General features: G+C 38.1%; 1 protein-coding gene across 1 annotated transcript; it reads left to right on the top strand.

The window, feature by feature from the left end:
* Positions 1–438: 438 nt before the first annotated feature.
* On the top strand, positions 439–23,603 carry LOC149139116 (uncharacterized). Its single transcript, XM_089447430.1, has 4 exons — positions 439–696; positions 794–1,610; positions 22,731–22,842; positions 23,062–23,603. Exons 1-4 carry the CDS (start codon positions 690–692, stop codon positions 23,281–23,283), a joined length of 1,158 nt encoding a protein of 385 aa, XP_089303556.1. The 5' UTR covers positions 439–689; the 3' UTR covers positions 23,284–23,603.
* The last annotated feature ends 658 nt before the right edge of the window (positions 23,604–24,261 follow it).

Genomic DNA, 24,261 nt, shown 5'->3' with positions numbered 1-24,261 from the left:
CTATTAACCTTGCTATTTTTACTTCACAATTGCATCAACAAATTTTAATAAACCCTAATATAACCCATTAACAATACCAAGAGAAATAGAACTCCTACTCTTACAAATTACCTATAAACCAAAACTACACAGGCAAAAGACAAACCTAACTCTCCACCCATCAAAGCAAGATTAAAATCTTGCGAGAAAACAAAAACAACACTTTTCAAACCTATTATATTTCTATATCAATGAAGATAACACCATGCAAAGAAAAATATAGACTTTTAATTCACATTTAATACAATGCAAAGAAAAATATAAATGAATCCATGACAACACAATGAAAAGAAAATATAAACTTTTAATTCACATTTAACGAAAAAAATCTGAACTATTAATTCACCCTTTTTAAAGTGAAAATGGTCACCAATCCCATACGTGAAGAGAGTGTCGATAAAGCCTAAAACTCAAGATCTAAAACCCTGTGCTCCCGTGAAACACTCTTACGCGACACACGCTAAGTCCGAAACCCTCGCTGTTCACATGCTCCCTTACTCCCTATATCCTCGTTGCTGATAGCCCACTCTAAATCCTCACTATCGACTTCAATGTCTACTTTCCCAGTGGCATATCTTAAATGTCAATGTCTACTTTCCCAGAGGCATATCTTAAATGTCAATGTCTACTTTCCCAGAGGCATATCTTAAATGTCAGGTATGATCTGTCTGATGCTTCAGCTTAATCCCTACGCTTCTATGGTTCCAAAAACTTTAAAAATACCGATTACATTTGGATTTTTGTCAAATTTCAGTCAAAATGTACGCTGAAATTAGATCGGCTGCAAGAGGAGCTCAGCAATTTCTGTCACTTCTTCGACGCCCGAATACCTACAAATGCCAGCGGAAAATGGGGACGTTTTCTTCTGATAACGTGCAGAAATCTCCAGGTGTTTCGTCAAAAAGTCCACGGGGTTTCTGCGGCAATGGCGTCTTCTCCAGATCACTTGTTCCTTTGCACCTACAGACGGTATTCATGTCTTTCTCAGCCATTCCTCAAGGCTTCCGGGATGATGATTTTTCAGAGCTTGATGCGAAGGAAATGAAGGAAGACGAGCATTTCAAAGACGCCCTAACTAAGAAAGTGCCTAGTCTCACTTCTATTTTCTTTAATCAAAATGTGACGAGAAGTGTAAAATCCGTCATTTCTATTCCCTCTGGAAAAAATGCGAAGAAAAATGTGAAATCTGTCACTTCTATTCCCTCTGAGAAAAAGGAGAAGAAAAATGTGATATCTGTGACTTCTATTCCCTCTGAAAAAAACGAAAAGAAAAGTGTGAAATCTGTGACTTCTATTTCCTCAGAAAAGACAGAGAAGAAAAATATGAAATCTGAGCAGCAACAAAAGACAACGCCGAAGACGGAGAAAGCCAAGGGTGGCTTGGATATTTTGCAGCATCCATGGCCAGAGTGGGTTCAATTTCTAGAGCATTTGAACGAAAGAGGTTACCTGAGCAAGGCATTTCATTTTCAGTGGCCGATAGAACTTCGAGGTCTTAGCACAGAGGGAATCTATGCTTTTATCAAGTTTGCAGCTTTCAGTTTTGCTGAGGACCATGTAGAAATTTCAAAGTAAGTACGGCTTTCAATCACATACCTTTAAAACTGCTTGGCTTGTTTGTAGGCTTTTCTGTTTCTGATAACCTATCCATCAGTTCAAGGTACTCGGTTTTTCTTAATGCCTATTGTTGAAATTCATTAGAATCGTTATGATAACGTAAAACTTTGGAGATGGCAATAGTTTTTAATTATTCAATACAAAGTCTGAATAACTGCGTAAAATATTAGTTTCTTGGATGTCTACTATTGTCTGGGTTCTCGTAGTCAGTGTTTTCACCATTTATTTTGGCGTGTATCCTTTTGAAACAAATGTACTGGTTATTTTTTTTGAACTTGGTCTTTTCATAAAGCTATTAGAAGCTATTAGGTTGAATTACTTAGCTAATCCATATTGTTATTGCCTGGATTCTTCTGAGAACAAAGTTCCAATTTCACCAAAGGGAGAACTTAAGAAAACTATTAAGCCAGCCACCTACTGCCCTTCACTTTTAGGTTTAGATATGATTTCCTGTCCCAGTGGAGGATCTCCTACTTTTAATCCCAAGCTTATTGTGTAGTATGAGTGAAAATATGACTTGAATTAAATGTTGACTTGTTTGAAAGGATTTGATACAATATTAATTATTTGAATACTTATCAGTGAAGTGGCTAGAGCGTCTCAACCGTACAATGTAATCAATGCACTTGCAACAAAATTAAAAATGCATTCATGAACTTTTGATTCAATCCCACAAACAAAGTGTAAATGCTAATCAAATAACACAAATTAAAGTTAAGGATTTTTAAGCAAGAAATGGCTTGTAGAACGACATGCCTGGTGCTATAGCTTTCAGATGTACCAAAATGAGGCTAGTACGAGAGGGTAATCTTCTTGAACGTTGTTTTCGGTGTACTATAATAGTCAAACAAATGAATGGCTGGTTCTAGGAAACCTAAGGCAGCTTTCAATATACTAAAGGTACGTGGAAGTAATGTTCATGTTCAGTTTGTCTAATGCAATAGTACTCAAATGGGTGCCAATGAGGGTAATCTGGACCTCGAACAAGGTGAGTTGTAAGCTCAATGAGTAGTCTCTTGAAGTTTAGGGGTTTCCCTATGTGTATGATTCCGAAGTAGTAGTTTTATATGCTTAACGATAGATCCTGCTGTTATTAATAGATGTTAGAACATGTCTCTAGTCTAAATCTCTAAGAGATTTCTTGCCCATGAATGTGCTTTAATGTCAAGTGGTATGGTTGCATGAATTTGATGTTTGTTCAATAGAGAAATTTCTGCCCTAAATAAAGATGAATATCAAGTACAACATCAATAGTCACTAGCTTTATTCAATTGCAATATCTCATCTATGCATCACCATAAATCAAACAGTGTTAGGTTAAGGGCCACCATTTAAAATTGTGCACCATTTTTGTTGACCATGTTATGCATTATGGTGTTTGTTCCAGTGAAGCACCACCCGTATAGAACCTCTTGGCGGGTTCTATACCGAGCCATGTCACTCACATAGAACCCGCGCTTAAGACCTAGACTCGACGGGTATTTTATTATAATCGGCTACCCATATAAGAGCTGTGGGTATGCTATAGAACCTGTATCGGACCCATATAGAACTTGTCGAGCCTCAAAAGGCACATTTTTTGATTTTTTTCTTTTTTGTAAATGAGGTGGAGGGAAAGGGAAATTGGAGGGAAGAAAATGCTTTATAAGCACCTCTCTCCCTTCCATTTGTCATTCACTTGTCATTTGAGTGTTTGGCTAATTTCTATGAGTGTTGAGTGACTCCATTGCACAGTGAAGGAGCTCTTGGAGGAGGCTAAAGGAGGCTTCATCAGATCAGACCCAGCTTTAGGTAGGCTTCATGAACCTTGTTTGAATGTTTTCCATGTAATTTTTTTGTATTCAATTTAGTTTTTTTTTTTTTGATTTTTTTTTTGTATGTTTGGCCCTGTGACAGGGTTGCTGTGTGGCTGAGAAACTCAGTGACAGGGCCTGCGGGCTGAGGAGGCAGTCCTCCTCAGCGCGCAGGCCATGTGGCTGAGTTTCTCAGCCACACAATAGCCCTGTGTAGCTAAGAAACTCAACCACAGGGCCAAAAATTTTTGCAAATAAAAATAAATAAATTCAAAACCAAAAAAAATTTGAAAAACTCAAAAAAAATAAAAATCTATTTTTTTCTTCCAGATTCTGTCACCATGCCACCAAAGGGTTCTAAAAAGTATTGTGATCCGGCATGGGCACATGGTCAACGAATCATTGCCGGTAATGACCACCATGTCAAGTGCAATTATTGCAATGCCACAATACATGTGGGCATAAATAGGCTAAAATACCACCTAGCCAGAATTCTTGGGAATGGCGTGGGATGTTGTCAAAATTGCCCCGATGAAGTCACTATTGAAATGGAAATTGCTTTGGAATCCATTAAAGAAGAAAGTTCTAAGAGGGCAGAAAGGAAGGATGAGATTGTTGGGATAGGTAGATCTTCATCTCAGAGTGAAACACAAATTCAAAGTCCAGGTATGTAACTCCTCTTCAAGTGCTGTTGCAAATAGGAGTATAACCTCTTCTTTCTTCAGTCCTTGTACAACTTCAGGATCCCAACCAACCTTGGATAGTTTTAATGAAAAGAAGAGGAAGGAGGCATATATGGCAGTGAGGAGGTTTTGATACCATAACAATGTTTCATTCAACTATGCAAAGTCTTATTTTTATTAGCACATGGTGGATGCCATTGCAAGTGCTAGCCCTGGATACAAAGCACCATCTTATAATTCACTTATTAGGGGGAAAGAGCTAGATGAGGAGCTTGAGTGTGTCAAGGAACAATTGGAAAGCATTACAAGCTCATGGAAATTTACAGGTTGTACAATTATGTCTAATGGGTGGACAGATCAGAGGGGTAGAACAATAATAAATTTTGTTGTAGCTTGCCTTAAAGGAATGATGTTCCAAAAATCCATTGATGCATCTGCAAATGTAAAATATGTACATTTGATTTTTACATTGTTGGCTGATGTCGTGGAGGAAGTTGGGGTTACAAATGTTGTCCAAGTAATTGCGGACAATGCAACAAACTATGTGGCAGCTAGAAGGTTGCTTTGTGCCAAATATCCCACCATTTTTTGGACTCCATGCACTGTCCATTGCATAAACTTGATGCTAGAGGACATTGGGAAGTTGGAGTGGGTGCAAGATGTTGTGTAAGAATGCAAGCAAATTACCAAGTATATTTATAATCATGCTTGGGTGTTGAACCTTATGAGGGAATTCACACAGGGTGAGCTTAGTCACCCAGCTGTCACATGGTTTGCCACAAATTTTCTTTCCCTCCAAAGCCTTTTGTATGAGTACCAAGCTTTGAGAAGAATGTTTTGTAGTCAACAATGGGTATTTTGGAAAGATAGCACAAAACCAGAAGCATTGTCTGTGAAAGCATCTGTCTTTGGTAATAGTTTGTGGGACAAAGTCACTGACATTGTCAGCTTCACTGAGCTCCTTGTGAAAATCTTGAGATTGATGGATGGAGAGAAACCTGCAATGGGATATATTTATGAGGGCATGGACAGGGCCAAAGAGGCCATCAAGACTTTATATAAGGGAAATGAATCTAAATATCTCCCTGTATGGCAAATTATTGATTCCAGGTGGGATAGGCAACTACATTCACCATTGCATGCAACAAGAGCATATCTCAATCTAAGTTTATTTTATAATGAGGGGTCTAGCATTCAAAGAGATCTCAAGGTGATGAGAGGTGTCATGATATGCATTGAGAAGATGTTTTTGAATCAAGATATTCAGGGTAAAATCAACATACAACGAGATATGTACAAGGAAGCATCTGACATGTTTGGATTCAACTCAAGCCAACGTCTCAAGGACAAGAAAATGCCTTGTAAGTGCAAATGGTTAGAACTTAGCTTGTAATTTTGCTAGTTCTTTTTTATATGTTTGGCATTGTAAATTGATAATCTTTGTTGTTATTTTTTTACAACTCATTGGTGGATAGATTGTGGCACTGAGGCACCATAATTACAAGAATTCGTCATCAGAGTTCTGAGTCAACCTGCAGTGCTTCTTCTTGTGAGCGCAATTGGTCAGTGTTTGAGCACATCCACAGCAAAAAGAGAAACAAGTTGGAGCATGAGAGGTTGGAGAAGTTGGTTTTCATCTACTACAACCTTCGAATGCTCACAAAACAAGTGCAACCAAAGGATACAGATCCAATTTTATTGGATACTATTGATTTAGAGTCTGATTGGGTTGTGGAGGAGGAGTCCCCTAATTTGAGTTGGCTTGATGAAGAGACTGAGGATCTCTCTAGTTTGCCATCTCAAATGGAGACTCCAAATACACCTGCCTCACAGTTGCTTCAGCCTTCCGATGTTAGCACTAGCTCCACGAGGGCTTATTGTAGGCGTAGTCGTCCATGAGTGATGAGACTCAAGATTGTTATGAACTTATGAGACAATCATTTATCATTTATGACATATGTATTTGAATTTTGAACTTGCTGACATTTTTGATTTTAATTATGGAATCATGAGTCCTTTTCTTATTCAGTATCTAAATGTTTTGCTTACAAAAATCGAATATGTTATGTTGTACTTTTATAGATATGAGATGATGTTATGAATTATTGCATATATTGTGGTTTTTATAACTTATAAGGATTGGAATTGTCATTAGTTTCTTTTTTTTTGTGTTTAAATTTACCATATTTTAACGTTTTTTTTGGATTTTGACGAGTCTTATAAGGGTCGTTCCCGAGTCTTATACGAGTCGATGAGTCAATTCTGTGACGAGTCTTATATGAGTACGAGTCGTGCAACATTAGTTTGTTCAATCATAATCCTACAATGTAATGGGTAATATGCAAGAAATAATTATACCATTGCTTCACAATTTGTTTTGTAGCTAATGAGGAATTTCAAGTTTTGTAGCATCACAATCTGTTTATGAAATGATTAATTTATGTTCCTGAAATGATACCTTCTCTCAATGTGAGCATTTAGAAGAATTGCTTGATTTTTATTTTTTATTTTTTTAAATTAAACCCAGATTAGGGTGAAGCTATAAACCATTTAGAAAGATACATGCTTAAATGTTTCACTTTTAAAGGAATGTCAATTAAACATTTGTTTCACAAATACCAATGCATTTAAACATGATTATATGAGAGAACATTCCTTTAGAATGTGAAATGTTTCATAATCACTAATCCTTGAAAGGTCACGAAACGTAGTGAAACTAAGTGCTAACTATACATACCAATGATAAGAAAATAACCACATTAGACCAAGTTTCTTGTCAAGTTTAGAATTAACATTGTCATGTGTCTATGCATGGCAAGGGTTTGTTACAATTCCAGATTGAAACACAACTTAATGTCAAAGTGTTTGAAGTTTGAACCATGTTGTCCGTTAAATGTGAAACAATAATGTTAAAAACATTCAAATATGTAATCCAAAGCAAACTAATGTCAATAGTCGATCATAAAAGTGCTACCAACAATGATAATCAATAGAAATGCAACATTTATGCCTCTGTGATTAGGTTAAGGTAATAATAGTAATGCTAGAATTTGTTGTAGATCATCATATACTATGAATGAGGTAAAGTGCTGTTCATAATTCTAAAAGCAGACTTCATGTGTATTTTTAGGCATAAACATATGGTATGTGGAGGCATGTATCAGAAATATTTGTTGAATTCACTATAATTTCTTTTGTTTTAGTGCCATCAATGCAGTGATTAAAGAGACCATCTAATGTCTATCAAGTATATTCCAAAATATTTCAAACTATGAAGAGATATATCACTTGCAATTCAGACATCAAACCAATTGAATTTCCAGTAAGCATTAATGATCTTTAGAGAGTGACGCTAGGCTTATGGATTGAATATGTGCTAGTTTGAAATAATGCTTACTTGTGCAGAGTCAAGAAAAGAGTTTCATGGCCACGAGCTATTCATTCTGGTTGATGACTTAGAGTGAAAACCTAACCTCTATTCTCCCAAAATCGCGTCTTGAATAGAGGTCGGATTCCTGTTGGCTTTTGGTGGATGGAATTAGATCTGAACGCGCACAGTCTATTGAACTCGCACGGAATGAGACTCATGGGGAGAAAATGCACTAGTTACTCCTAAAAACCTACTCACCATAAAACTCATTACAAATCACAGTTGAGCATATATCCAGTCTTATCTATAATTGTATTTTGTTTGTAGCTCATTTTATTCGAGGAGAACGACACAGGTGAACAAGTGATAAAGTGATGAATTAGATGGAAAACTGGCATTGATCATTCTGCCAAACAAGCTTAATACTTCCAATAACTATTGTGTTGAGGCATGGACTAGTGTGAGCAGAGGATTTAAAAGAGATCCGAGGGAGCGAGAAAAAAAGATGTTGCGCAGATCTGAAAAAAGGTGTTGCGCAGATCTGGTTTGATTGATGGCGTTGTTGAGACATGAAAGCTAGGGTTTTCACATTTTTTTATTTTAATTTTAATTTTGGCCAAAATTTAACTAGAGAAAATTTTGAATTAAAAGCTTGGATCATTTTTTTTAAATGATTCTCTCTGTTTCTCTTTTAATTTATTGTTTTTTTACTTAATTAATATTAATTTTTTTTAAACTTTTATTATTTTATTCCATTAAATTTTAAAAACAGAACTAATTTTTTTTTAATATATATATATATATATATATATTGAGAAATTTCTATCTTGAAAATAGCATTACATGTCTATCTATTTTTTTGGCGTCCTATATTTCTGATTTGGAAACATCTAAGAAGATGTATGACAAGCTGGTTGGGTTGTTCAAAGTAAATAATGCAAATCAAGTTCTCTTTCTCAAGAACAAGTTGAAAAGCATCAAGATGGATAGAGGAGAATCCGTTCAATCCTACTTCATGAGGATTACCGAAATCAAGAATGATCTCCTATCTGTTGGAGAAGTTGTTGGTGATAGGGAGCTCACTCTTATTGCACTTGGAAGCCTTACAAGAGAATGGGATGTGTTTAACACTACCATCCTCAACAATGACAAAATTTTGGGATTTGATGAATTATTGGCTAGAAATCAGACTAGCGATAGAAAAAATGAGTTTTTGTCCAAAAATTAACAAAAGGAGAGCATTGGTATGATGATATCTAGATAATTCTATACAATAGCTAATTGAGCATAAACAATAATAGAAAACCATCTAACATAAACTTATAACTTAAAGGTACCAAGCTTGAGTTGCAAAACTGTGAGCCATGAGGGTGACTCAAGAGGAGGTGGAGACATCTATTGGTTTTGTAGGGGTCCCTGATGACGCTGGTTCTTTGCCCTTGTTCAGGAGGGCCTCGATGCTAGCCAATTTGAGAGCCATGTCTCTATGCTCAAGGCCCAAGTCGCGTGCTCGAGCTGTAATTCATCCAACTGCATCATAATCTCTTTCTTGGCCTCATTGTGTTACAAGAGGACCTTTTTAAGCAAGGATTTGATATGCTGGTATAATCTAATTATACATAGATATTGATTCTGGCACCCTCGGGTGTGACCCCGCTCACACACTCAAATAGCAACTGAAGCTAGAATTGTTGCATTGGTGTATTCGTCCTTATCTGCATGGACCTTAGCACTAGCTTTATCAATTTCTTGTTGAATAAGTCAGGAGTTTGGGATTGATATTGTTTAGCAGTGTTGTGGGCCTAAAGCGAGCGCTCCCTTCCAACCTGTTTAAGGAGCCTTTGTGACTCGGAGCCCTTTAGTGTGGAATGGAGAAAAGCGCAGGGGAGCAAGTGAAAGGATGAGGGGTTGCCAGAGAGCATAGGGAAGGAGCAATAATCAAGGGGCAGCTCCATAGAGTAATGGAAAAGAGTTAGATCAAGGAGAGGATTGAAAGGAAGCAACAACAAACTTAAAGTAGGTGGAGTGGTGAGGCTAAAACAGGGAATAACAGGGCTATCAGAAGGCCTCAGAACATCTCAAAAATAAAAGCAGGGAGGCCAAGAGAAATTTGCATTAAGGAGAGAGCCAAGGGCCAAAGTATCGACTAGCTAGACACTGGAAACAACCACTAACCCAAACTTATTTGTTAACATAAAAAACCATCGACTATGGAGAATATAACATTCAAAGTTCACAACTGAAGGTTGATATCCCTGATAATGGCTGTCACCTTGAGAAATGCCATCTTGGGAAGTGAGGACCAGGCACAAGACAACACATCCAAGCCCACAAGCCTTTGTTTTTTGATTAACGAGGAGAGAGCACCGTTGACCTAAGTAAATTTGTGTCATTGTTGGTCGTTGTTTTGTTATGATATTTTACACTACTGTCAGGGCGGTCTAGTAAAAACCAAATGGAAATACCAATGGAGGAGGCTAGGTCAGGAGGATTTGACTTGTCCTCGCTAAGGAAAATAAACAACAAAATAGAGATAGAAACACACTCTAGTGAGAATGAGAACCTAGGGAGAGACTTGCAATCTGCAACCTGCTGGCATGAACACTGAAATGAGATAGAGCCCAACCATAGTCCTAAACAAGTAGTTGTTGAGGGAGTTCGATGGAGTGACCACCAAGAACCATAATGCCTCATGATTATTTTTATTGATTGTGGTTGAGCTGATCGGACAAATGAAGGGTGAGATGGCCATGCCTCCCCCACTGCTTGAGTGGGGTGATGGCTGTGGCTCCATCCTTGCCCATTAAATTTCTTGATTTATCACCCAATCTGGGAAAAAATATTGAATATTTTAACAAAGAGATTAAAAAAATTATTAAATGCTATTTTTTTAGTTAGGCACTTTGCATTACGTCAAATGAGGATTACATAGATAATTTTTTTTCGGCTACTACTCTGCTCGAAAGGAAACCAAACTAGTAACATAAGTTCAAAGTCTTGAGGTTGCTAAGACCTCGTCTAAGTAGAGCATCTTGTAAATAGAAACTTATACAAACAGGTTGGCTGTGCCAGACTTCGTAGTCTGTACTTATCAATTTTTCCCTCCAGCTTTGCCAATCTTATAGAATTCTCCTGTCGAGTCCTCTTGTACCTCCCTATGCTATCTGAAATATTCAAATGACATTTAACCTTGTGTTGGCTCTGTGCCATGATTGATAAGGTGACAAGAGTGGATGTAATGCACCAAGTATAGTGGGAGCCACAACCCCCTTTTGTGTGAGCTGGCATCATGTCAAGGCAATGGGAGGGGGCAGGGAACACCCACTCTTGGGCACCTTTCCTTGGGGATAAGGTCCTTCATATCCATATCTTGATAGTGAGTTCGAATCGATTTTGGAATGCCCTCACTACAATCCAAGTCAAGGGGATGAGTTGTTATGCTGAGACCAAAATTGGCTAGCTTGTCAGCTAGTTTGTTGCCTTCTCTATAGACATGAGAGGAGGGGAGTTGTGATTTTTTCCAAGAGTTTTGTGGTATTACCTATTCGAGCTTCCAACCTCCAACTCTTAGAGACTTTGGAAGGATCTGATCCACATTGGATTTTGTAGAAGATATTGATAATGGTCTTGGAATCTCCTTCAATAATGAGCTTGTGAAATTGTTTGTGGATAGCAATTGAGAGACCTTGCTCTAGTGCCCATATTTCAACAACATTATTAGTGTTGAGGCCTATGGCACTTACATAAACATGTAGAATCTTCCCATTAGTGTTACGAAAGACTCTACCATAATCAGCTTGGCTTGGATTTCCTTTCGAGGCACCGTTGAAGTTAAGCTTGATGAAGTTCTTTGGAAGGGGGACCAGAAGGAAGCACTGGAAGGGAAGAAATTGGGGACAGAGGGATATTAAATGCTAGAAAAGCAAACTAAGTGAAACAAAATAATTGAAATCTTTAACAAAAAAATCCTTTTAATCGAAGTAAAAATTTAAAAGATGGGGAAATAGTTGTGTATCTAATTGAGGATGCTAAGTTGACCCTTATGCAATCATATGTTGCATTGATCCCATCTCCTTGTATGATTTGTTGAGAGAATAATGCGACAATCTTCTTCTACTTACAGAGGAAATAGGAGTAATGATTCTCAAATCATCGAGAAACACACTTCTTCTAAGAAAATGTTAAATCTGGTAATAGGAAAATAATTGGATCCTATTGAAAATGATTTGCTTAGAACAAAAGGTGAAATATTAAAAAGAAATTGAGGGATATCCTTAAAAAATAGATCTAAATAAATTAACCAAAGAAAAAAATTACAATCTTTCATTCGACGTTTTCACTATGACCCCCTTTTTTGAAAGGAGTGGCTCACACTGGATTTCGTTCGAAAAATACAAACTATCAACAAAAAGAAACAATAAGACCTAATACACAATTTGCAGAAAAAGAGGGAGTGTTGAAGAATGTAACTAGTGTCGATCTTCATAATTGTATTTGAGTCATGATGTAATGTATTTGTCAAAAGAAAGAAAAATAAATTCTATTATAAAAGAAATTGACTTATTAAAACATGGGTTTCATGCTTGGGTCAATAGTTTATAGGTCAAAGCCTCTATTGTATGCTTCTAGGGTTTGTGTCATGAGTCATTGTCTTTGTCAATATGTAAAAGACCCTTCTTGGGCTTCATTTGTCAAAGAAGAAATTTATTTTTATGTAAAATAGGTCATTTAGGCCTCTTCCACCAAGTTGGCCTCAAGAAGGACAAGTCAACATCATCAAAGGAATTCAATCTTGCACAAACTCTATATAAAGGCAATAATTAGACCTCATTTGGAGCATCAACTCAAGAAGTTTGATTTGCAATTGCTGGAGGCAGAAAAAGGGTACAAAGTTCAAGGAAGAGGAAGAAAGCCCCAGTGAAGAAGACAGAAGGTTTTGTCAACCAAAAGGAAGTCGAATTTTCTCTCTCCTTATCTCACGTGCGAAGTTGTTGGATTGTTGCTGGGCCGAAATTTTGGAGTAGTTGGGGGTTGAAACTTCTGGATTCTTGCTGGGCCGAAATTTTGAAGTAGCTAGGGGTCGAAATTCTAGATTTTGCTGGGCTGTAGCTGCTGGACAAGAAGTGACTACTAAAGGTTGTTGAATCATATTGGAAAGGTTGACTTGGTGGAGGAGGAAGGTCTTTTGGTTAGGCCTAAGGTCTTGATCTATCTCAATTTGATTAGTGGAAGAGTTTGACCTGGTTTCCCCCCAGAAAGGGGTTTTAGCCTTGGCTAAGTGCCTACATCTGGTGTCATTGATCTTCATGTTTTGATTTGATAATTGCTTGACGAAAAGAAGATAAAAGAACATAAAGAAGATAATAAGAATACAAGAATAACACAAGTAAAATTATCAACATAAGAGAATATTTCTGCCTTTCTGATTTTTCTAACACCAAGAACCCTAGCCCAAAACCAAAAACCAGAAACCGGTCCTTAGTATCTTTGATCTGCCTTTCTTCAGATTTTCAATTAAGCTCGAGGCCTCAGGAACCTAACTCAGACTTCTACTTTTTTGGCCTTAGATTACTGAATTGCTTGCCTAAAATTGCCCACGGCTAAGGCAATATATAATTGTTGGAAGATCCTAGATTGGGGCCGACTTGTTCAATGAAAAGACACGTCAGTTAATAAAGCCAACCTGAAAAAATAATACTTATCTTTTGAAGGATCATGTCTAATTAGGCTCCAATTTGGAGTAGGATGTTTAGGCCACTTAAAAAATAATTTTTTGTCTTTCCTTTAGCTCTTTTTAAGGTGATCTTGGACACATAGTCTCATGAAGATTTGTATTACTATTTTTGGACATCTTTTAGGGCAGGAATAAAGGATAGGGTCATAACCTTTTTGGGGCATCAGTCTTCAACATTTAATATCTCTCCAATTCGGAGGACCTATAAGGCATGCCACCTATCAAACGAAACAATGTGACAAGGGCTATTGATCTGAAGAGTCCTTGTACCCAAAATTATTAACCTGTGCAGCAATTTATCAAAACAAGTTTGGGTCCATCACCCTTTGACATCAATGACAAATTCTTCCAAGATTATATACCTTGATGTTGGTGGTAGATTGTTGAATTCCTATGTCATGGCCTTAGATCCTTCACTCAAACCAGAATCATTGGTTAGGCATGTTAAACATTTTCTACCATATTATAAGGTTTAGATTAGGCAATTTCATTGAAATTGGGTGGTGTTCACTAATGTCCCTAGAGGATTGAGGTAGAGACAAAGGCTAGACAAGAGGCAAAGGGTGATACTAATGGTGAAGATCCCAATATAAGCAATGGTGGAATGTTGCTTGCCATTTATGGTTGTCATTTAAATGTTCTTGTGTTAACATTACCGAGAGAAATTAATTAAGAGATAAATTTACCAACGACAAAAGAACATACAACACAATCTTTATTATAGAAAGCCCTAATCTGGGGAAAAACCATCTAACATAATATTCTATCAGTGACCCTTGGCCAAAGCTAACCAAGCCAGTCAATTGAGCCTTCATGCTTACATCCTTGGCACATTACAGTGAAGTATTCCCAAGCCTTTTAAAGGCTTTATTACACGCAATCCATGGGCACAAAACTATGTGCCCAAAACCACCATTGTTTGACTGAACAACTTTGATTCTTTCACCGAGTCATGTTTCACCTGACAATCCCCTTTTAAACTTTGACTTGGGATTTCTCTTACCAATTCACATTATAATGAAGTATTCCCAAGCATGTTAAAGGCTTTATTACATGAAATCCATGGGTACAAAACCATGGGCAACCAAACTATGTTACCAAAAACAATACTGTTTGACTAAGAAACTTTGACTCTTTCATCGACTCAAGTTTTACCTAACATTCCTCCCACAAACCTTGACTTGGGGTTTCCCTTGACCAAATTCGACCAAACCAGCCAAGTTAACCAATGTTGCTCACCTCTAGGCCCCACCCCCCTCAAAGTTTGTATCGAGAGTATTTGGTAATTTGGCATGACCCCTATCACCTAGGAACTTCAGACTTACTGGTAATTTCCCAGGTTACATGTTAGGGTCTCACCCTAACCCCCTTATTTATGTAATAGGATCGAGTCATAGTTATAGTTAAGTAAAGAGTCAATAAAGCCCATATTAATAATTGTAAGTGGTTAACCCGCATTTAATGACAGGACCACAGTTAGTTGCAAATGGGCCATGGTATTAGATAGATGGTATTAATAAGAACCATGGTATTGCTCCATGGTATTACATGTATGAGTCATATATAAAGGATAGAGACTCCCTGCGAGGAGCATAGGTCTTATTTTGTAATCGAGCTCTGCTCTATTGGAGGTTGCCCCTCAAAGAGGCAAGTGAACATTACTTTCTGAATAATAAAATACCTGCTGTTATTTCTCACTATTCTATGTTCTGGGTATATCTCTGCGCATATTTGGTATTCTTGTATCATCTTGCAGGGTCTTCGGCTACTGCAGTATTCCAAATTTCACCGCTAAGGGTCGCCCCCCACAGGCTCATAGCACTACTCAAACACTTAAGGTTCAAAAGGTGTCATTTGCAGAAATGGCAGAAAGAAGAAAGCAGGGATTATGTTACTACTGTGATGAAAAATACTCCCTAGGTCATAAATGCAAGGAGCTCAAAATTTTTCAAATTGATGCTACTAATTACAGCTCATCGGAGGAAGCCCCACCACTTGAGGAACCTGAGGAGGACGAAGAAGACAACCAGAAGGACAATGTCCCTGACGAACCAGTTATTTCGTTGCATGCTTTGGCATGGATTTCTTCACCTCAAACTCTCAAAATCAGAGGTTTTATTAAGCACCGCCCAGTAGTAGTCTTGATTGATAGTGGAAGCACACATAATTTTATCCATCAAAGAGTCGCGGAAGCAGTGCATTGTTTTGTACGAGCCGTTTCTAACTTCCAAGTCCAAATTGCAAATGGGGGAATAATGAAATGTGAAGTTCGCTGTGAAAATGTCAAACTTCAAATGGGGGATTATCAGTTGAAGACCCCCATGTTTGCCATACACATGGGAGGGTGCGACATTGTCCTCGGTGCTTAGTGGCTTTGGACACTTGGGCCAATCACAATGGATTTCCAGGAGTATGAGCTTTAAGCAGAACAACTCCACACATACCCTCCTCGGACTCCAGGCGGGAGCTCCCTCTATCATCAACTCACATAGGATGGAAAAATTGTTAAAAAAGGGCCATCATGGAGTTATAGCTCAATTTAATGCCATCCAGGCCATCGAACCCAATTCGCTTCCGATTCATCCTGAGATGCAACAGATTTTAAATAACCATCTGCCAGTCTTTGACAAGCCTCATGAGCTTCCACCCTCGAGAGGGGAACATGATCATAGCATCACTTTGGTCCCAGGGGCCCAACCACCAAATGTGCGCCCATATCGATATCCATTCGCCCAAAAGAATGAAATAGAAAAAATAATCAAGGAACTTTTGGAAGCAGGAGTCATTCGTCCCAACATTAGTCCTTATTCATCACTGGTGGTCATGGTGCTCAAGAAAGATGGGGAATGGTGTATGTGTCCAGACTTCAGGGCCCTTAATAAGTTGACCGTCAAAGATAAATTTCCCATCCCGGTTGTTGATGATTTGCTGGATGAACTAAATGGGGCTCAATTCTTCACTAAGCTGGATCTTTGCTCAGGCTACCACCAAATTCGCATGAAAGAAGTCGACATTCCAAAGACTGCATTCAGAACTCATGAAGGCCATTATGAGTTCCTGGTCATGCCATTCGGTCTTTGTAACGCCCCATCTACTTTTCAGAGCCTTATGAACCACCTCCTCAAACCATATCTCAGAAAATTTGTCCTTGTTTTCTTCGATGACATCCTCATCTACAGTTGCACTTGGGCCGCACATCTTCAGCATGTAGATCTGCTCTTGCAACTGCTCCGCAAGCATAAATTATTTGTTAAGATGTCCAAGTGTTCTTTTGGCATGGAAGAAGTTGAGTATTTGGGCCACATTGTGGGGCGTAAAGGTGTCAGGGTGGACCCCAAAAAGATCCAGGCAATGCAGGATTGGCCTCAACCTAAGACCTTGAAGAGCCTGAGAGGATTTTTGGGTCTCACGGGCTACTATCGCAAATTTGTCCGCAATTATGGTCGCATTGCGAAACCCCTCACTCAACTCCTCAAGAAAAATTCATTCCTCTGGAATGATGAAGCACAACAGGCCTTTATAGCTCTAAAAAATGCCATGTGTTCCACTCCAGTCTTAGCACTACTCGACTTCACCAAATCTTTTGTCATTGAATGTGATGCTTCGGGTACGGGTATTGGGGCGGTCTTAATGCAGGAAGGTTGACCCTTGGCCTTCACAAGCCAACAACTAAGTGGGAAGAATCTGGGACAATCTACCTATGAGAAGGAAATGATGGCCATCTTACATGCAATAGATACTTGGCGACCTTACTTATTGGGGCGACGTTTCCAAATCCGCACAGACCATCATAGTCTTAAATATTTTTTGGAGCAACACCTATGCTCACCACAACAAAATAAATGGCTTGCCAAAATGCTGGGATATGATTATGAGATCATTTACAAGAAAGGGCACGAAAATATTGTAGCAGATGCATTATCTCGCCAATTTGAGGAGGAAAGTACCTTGCTTGCAATTTCCCTTCCCATTCCAGAATGGATTGAAGAGGCTCGTAGGGAATGGTTTTCACATCCTTGGCTCTCCCAACTCATTACTCAATTGCAGGTGGATCGAAATTCCACCAAGGGCTACTCGTGGCAAGATGAGATTCTTCGCTACAAGGACAGAGTCGTAATATCACCAACATCCACCCTCAAAAGCCGCATTTTGGCAGAGTTGCACTCATCCCCCACTGCAGGACATTCAGGCTTTCAGAAGACGTATGCTCGCACTAGAAGATCATTTTTTTGGATAGGCATGAAAAAGGACATTCTTACTTTTGTAGTGGAATGCGATGTCTGTCAGCGCCACAAAGGGGAGACAGTCAAAGCACCAGGCACATTACAACCATTGCCCATCCCGGCATCAATATGGATGGAGGTTTCTATGGATTTCATTACAAGTCTTCCAAAGTCAGGGAACAAGTTAGTCATCATGGTGGTCGTGGACCGACTTTCTAAGTATGCTCATTTTTGCGCCCTACCCCACCCTTTTACACCGACTTTGGTCGCTCAATCTTTCATGGATCAGATCTTCAAATTGCATGGCATGCCCACTTCTATTGTGTCTGATCGTGACCCGATCTTCACCAATAATTTTTGGCAGGAACTCTTCAAGCTACAAGGTACCCAACTAAAACTCAGTACTTCCTATCATCCACAAACGGATGGTCAAACTGAAGCAGTCAACAAATGTCTGGAAACCTACCTTAGGTGTTTCACTTCAGAAAAGCAACATCTTTGGGTACAGTGGTTACCTCTAGCTGAATGGTGGTATAACACCAACTATCATGCCACCACCAAAGTGACTCCCTATGAAGCAGTTTATGGTCAACTCCCTCCTTCCCCTACTTCTTATATCAAGGGGTGCTCAAAGGTACAAGCAGTGGATCAACTCCTACAGAACTGCACAACCATGCTCGCCCATCTTAGAGAGAATCTTCATCAAGCTCAAAACCGCATGAAGCAACAGGTAGATCAGCATCGCTCAGAACGCCAATTTCAAGAAGGGGATCAGGTATTTTTGAGGCTGCAACCATATAAGCAAACATCACTCAAAGACAAGGGTTGTCAGAAACTATCTCCAAAATTCTACGGACCATATCGAGTACTTCAGCACATTGGAGAAGTGGCCTACAAGCTAGCTTTGCCACCCACTGCAAAAATCCATCCAGTTTTCCATGTCTCATGCCTCAAGAAAGTGATTGGGAACAATTGCAGAATTCAAACCAGTCTACCTGAATTGGATGACGAAGGGTCAATCTGGCTCCAACCTGAATAGGTCCTCGACACACGAGAATGACACCTGCATGGCCGCATGATCAAGGAAGTCCTTGTCAAGTGGAAAGACACCTCTCTGGAAGATGCAACCTGGGAACCAGCCACTATTCTTCAGCAGTTTCCGCAGCTTCAGCCTTGAGGACAAGGCTATTCTTAAGGGGGAGGGCATGTTAGGGTCCCACCCTAACCCCCTTATTTATGTAATAGGATCGAGTCATAGTTATAGTTAAGTAAAGAGTCAATAAAGCCCATATTAATAATTGTAAGTGGTTAACCCGCATTTAATGACGGGACCACAGTTAGTTGCAAATGGGCCATGGTATTAGATAGATGGTATTAATAAGAACCATGGTATTGCTCCATGGTATTACATGTATGAGTCATATATAAAGGATAGAGACTCCCTGCGAGGAGCATAGGTCTTATTTTGTAATCGAGCTCTGCTCTATTGGAGGTTGCCGCCTCGAAGAGGCAAGTGAACATTACTTTCTGAATAATAAAATACCTGCTGTTATTTCTCACTGTTCTATGTTCTGGGTATATCTCTGCGCATATTTGGTATTCTTGTATCATCTTGCAGGTTAAGAGCATAACATTACAAATGTCGTATTAGGTCTTATAGACATATGCCCATTTACATGCAATGTCATACTAGGTCTCCTCATCTGTGTGCAACCACATTCTGTGAATCCACGATAAATCATCTCATTGAAGCATTTTGTCAAACACTTTGTGTGCATCCTTGGCATAAATTACCTGGTCATATGCTTCCTTTGGTGCCACCTACTTAGCCAATGATCATGGCATCATCCACTAGGGAGGGAAAAACCTCTACTTTGCAGCCTCCTAAAAAATCGTTTATCGGCCATTGCTACTACAAATTCACACAATTGTTCTCATCATAGCTTTAGGAAATAGAGATCTTTGATGCACTTGTTGTGTAGGTGCATCTCCTCTTTATGAGATTTCCCGGCATTGCAACAGTTGCTGATGCCTATCCTCACGCCTAACAAAATTTTCCTCACTCCCTGCTTTAAACTATTCTACTCTCATCCCATCACTATTACAAATTCACACAATTGTTCTCATCATAGCTTTAGGAATCAAAGATCCTTGATGTATTTTTTTTTAGGTGCATCTCCTCTTTATGAAATTTCCCAGCACTGCAACAGTTGCTGATGGCTATCCTCATGCCTAACAAACTTTTCCTTGCTCCCTGCATAAACCATTCTGTTCTCATACCATGTTAAAATTACCAAGAGAAATTAACTGAGACAAATTTACCAGCAACAAAAAAGCAGACATAAACCCAATGTTTATTCTAGAAAACCCAAATCCGGGGAAAAACCAACTAACAAAATATTCTATTAATGTCCCTTGGCCAAACCTGACCAAGCTGGCCAAGTGGGCCTTCACCTCACATCCCTGGCACATTACAATGAAGTATTACCAAACCTTTTAAAGGCTTTATTACATGCAATCCACGTGTACAAAACCATGTGCCCAAAACCAACTCTTTCACTGAATCACGTTTTACCTAACATTTTACTCATTCATAATACTTTCTTTCAAAGTTTCAATAATTTTTTGGAATCATGGTTTGGAATCTTTAAAATATTAAATTTTCACTAGAATTTAAATATGTTATGTATTTTTTAATAAACTGAATGACTAAAATCAGATCGGTGCAAGTCAATCCAAGTTTGAGTCTAAGTCTGAGTTTAAAAACTGAGTTGATCTAATCCTTGGTATATGCTTCACGGTTGGTTTTGATCTCTTTTATTAACAAAACCTTTAGGCCGTTAAGATTAATGAGATCAAACAAAAGTCTAGAAAGTCTTTATCCTTGATTAATGAGATTGAACAAAAGTCTAGAACATCTTTATCATTGATCCTGAGCTTCCTCTTCGATGATGTTGAAATAAATATCTTGATGCAAGCATCTCCTTACTTTGCCAACTTGGCAAGAGTTTGATCCTCACTAAGGTCTACTTAGTTTCAGAATTTTGCATCTGAGTGTCTTTATCAGGTGCTTCCCAGCAGTAGAATTTTTTAGCTGAGTATCTTTAGCAAGTTCTTTGTCTTCTGGCAGTTTGGGCTCACCTGGTTTTCGATTTGGCTGATTCACTTGCCACCTATGTTTCTTCTTCTTTCTTCGGACAACTTTTTTGGATGTGTATGAAATTTGTTTTGTAGAAGTTGGAAGCTATTCTTCATCCTGATTAATGGTCATTTTTGGACTAGTTTCTTCAGATGGCCTGCTTCTATACAGAGTCTGCACGTGAAGGCTGTGTTATTGCAGTTCAATTGTTGAGTCCCTTCTAGTACTTCAGAATCTAAGAAAGTCATGTCTGGAAGGCATTCACACAGGTACGCTCTCCACATATTCTGGCGTTGGAAAAAACACTTTCTCCTCCTGACTTGGATCAGACATATACTTTCCCAAAGAGTTTTCGATTTCTTCCAGGGTCTTCCCTTCCCACAGATTGAGGGGAAGGTTTGACAATCTCACTCAGACTGGGGTTGAGGAGATAGTCATTAAAGCTGAATTAAAAATGGAAAACCATTGTTGGAAGAAAAAGGCCAGCTGTCCCATATCCAATGTTTTGAACTTCAAAGAGACGACTTGAAGTTTCAATTTCATTTGAATTGTTTATATTTTGAGTCATTGATATGAAATTTTGATTAGTAACTTTAATTACTGTGGAGTGAATTCTTATATGATACCAATAATCATGTTATTTTATGTTGGAACTTTTAAGTTTTCCGATTTTATAGTTTCTCAATTTTGTTTTTTAAAATGTTTATGTATTTCATACTTATAGCAGCTTGATTTAGTACGGATTCTAGTGGAGTTAAGTCATCACTCATGCTTTACATATGATAATACTCGTACTTCATTCCAGATGTATACATTCCATAACATTGCGTCTTCCCTCTTCATTGATCTCGGAGGTAATTTTCTGGCATTTGTATGCCATTATTTATCCCTGTATTTGTGGCTTGGTTTTATTAGTATTTATTTATATTTTGAAACCATATAAACTCTAAAAGTTACATTTTCATGTTCAACTGACATGTAGTTTACTGTTAGCTTTGCAAGCTCACCTCCCACTGGGGATAACAGCTTGTTTGATCGAACTTAAGCACCTCATGGAAGACCCCCAATCGGTCTTTTGATGTGAATTTACATTTGCGAATACAAAGTTCAAGGTTAAGGTGTTGCACATAATTAGTGTCGCATAAAAAGAAAAACAATATCTTAGAACAGTTTGCACCTCTGAGAATTACTCACCACAATTTCAGTATACTACATGATTGTGGTAAAGAACATATACTCTAGATGAATCTCTATATAGTTGCCAGCATTCCCTTTCGGGCATGGCACCTGCAACATCTCAATACAGCAGCACTTTGCAATTTACAGTTTAGTTCTTTGGAGCCCTTAGACATCAGATATTCTTACTTCTGAAATCTGGATAGTACACATCTGGAAATAAACTTCCATAAATGTTTGACAACTAAGCAAAAGCTGAGATTGTTAGAACTTAGCAATGGACATATGTGGAAGTTATCTAGTATCTACAACTTGAGCCTGAAAGTGATGTCCTCCAATGGTATTGAATTTTGTGTATCCTAGCACCAATGGGTACTCTAGTGGGGGAGTGTCTGACCACAATCTATTAATATCACGGGCTAGCTCGTAAATCTCAGAAATGAGGACATGTTTGTGTTCCTGTGGTCCAAACCTTGGCTTTAAAAGTATTTCATTGTTAAAGTGCAGAGCGGAATTGTAGGCCATTGATGATATTTTATGGTCTGGTTGTTGATACTACGTGCTATTTAGTATTTACCATGTATTTTTAAAAGAATTATCGTACACTGTAAACTTTGTAAGTGGCTTACGGACAAATACTTCACCTTGTCTACTTATTTGTGACATTTCAAGTCATCTGTTACAGCATACTACCTTTATGCCTAATCCATTAATTAGTATGTTGTTTCAATTCTGTTACAGCATGTTATTCTTGCCACCATTCCATTTAAACATGAGAGAAGATTGTGTACTATATTTATTATTTAGTGCCCTCGGTATTTTTGGCTGGTTTTCCTGATGTGGGGATGCACATAGCAGCTAATGAGATGCATGTTTGCTGCAGCATTTCTGATGAATTGTTCTGTGAGTGGATGTTATTTATACTGTACAGTTATAGGCTTAATGCATTTTTGCAGGTTGTCTGGAAGTGACCTGAAAAAAGTTGCACTTCATAGAGTTCCAAGTGTTGAAAAATTGGCTGTCCTTGCTGCAGAAAGGTTACGCTCTTTCTACAGTACTGAGGACGATGTAAGTTTAGTTTTGTAATCTAGTTTTCTCTGCATTTCTGCCTCAACTTGTTCTGTATTTGTGATGTCGTTGCTTGAATTACTTCTTTTTGACACTTTATCACATTACGTTTTAATTTACTTGAATTATATTTTTTTGCCTAGTTATTGGTTATACTGCCGTACCTTGTCACATTAAATTTTTATCATTGATTCTGATTCTGCATTTGAATATGCCTAGGCTTCCATCCCCATTGACGTGGATGACACTAACAATCCTCCATCTGTGGAGGTGTCTGAAGTAAAGAGATTAGAATCAGAAGATGTTGTTAGATTGCTCTGTGCATATGGTTTGAATGCTGAGAAAAATGAGCTACCCATTCCAGATGACATAAAACAATCTGTTGTTAATTTGCTGAAACAACTTGTTGATATCAGCGCCAGTTCTGTGAATAATGGTTAGGGTCTTTTTTAGCAAGAGTAAACAGTTTTGGATCGAAAAGTATGTAAAGATGTAATTGTTACTGAACTATTCAGACAAAAGGTTCTAGAAAAGAAGTTTGTAGTTGTTTCAATGTTACCATGCAAGGATAAAACAAGGAAAGTTAAAAAGACTCTCTATGAGCCTGTTTGTGGTTGCTCAGTCGTTACAAGGATAGAGGCTGTGCGAAGAAATGCCAGCTTTTTCTTTAAAGTGACATTGGGTGTAATGTGAGCTCTATTATGCAGTATGATGTCATATGGACAAGTTTGGCGGAATGAAAATATGAAGTTTTGAATGAAGCAAGTAGAAACTGAATTAACTTTTGATGGTTCCATGTCACTTTGAAGTCTAACTTCAACTATGCGACTGTAACTTGTACAATATCTTATATCATTTGAGATAACAACCTGATGCCGTGGCTGGCATGATTGACAAACGCTATTTGATGATCCGAAGAAAAGTGAATGTGAAAACGCTGAACAAGCTAATTGAAAACAAGTCTGTTTCGATGTTAAATCGATAATGAAATGCTATCACAAGTATCTCGTTTATTACGATTTCTTGAATTACAACATAATTAAGAACAAGTTTCCTGGCATGGTTTACAAAAAACTTATAATATATTATTGTACATCTAGGAAATTAGATCGATATTTGTGAGTATTCATTGCAGAATAACGATAAAGTGAAATGTCAAATTTGAAATATATAATGACAAAATTTGTAAAATGTACCCCGTGTGTTATTGTGGAGGGTGTGAAAGGTTTGAAAATAGCTACTTAAAAGTTAAAACACATTTTTTTGTCTTTTGTCCGTCAATGGTCTGAAAATAGTTGGCACTTGTATGTTTTTGTTTACATGCATCTGGATGTTCATATGGACATACCAACATATGTATTGTGTATACTTTTTAATAACATAATTGGTTCATGAAAAGAATTGATCCTTCAAGGACCA

Source organism: Pinus tabuliformis, chromosome X, assembly GCF_031772625.1.
Source record: "Pinus tabuliformis cultivar Carrire ecotype Pingquan chromosome X, CPIR1, whole genome shotgun sequence".
Lineage (NCBI taxonomy): Eukaryota > Viridiplantae > Streptophyta > Pinopsida > Pinales > Pinaceae > Pinus > Pinus tabuliformis.
This window is presented reverse-complemented; position numbering and strand designations above follow the sequence as displayed.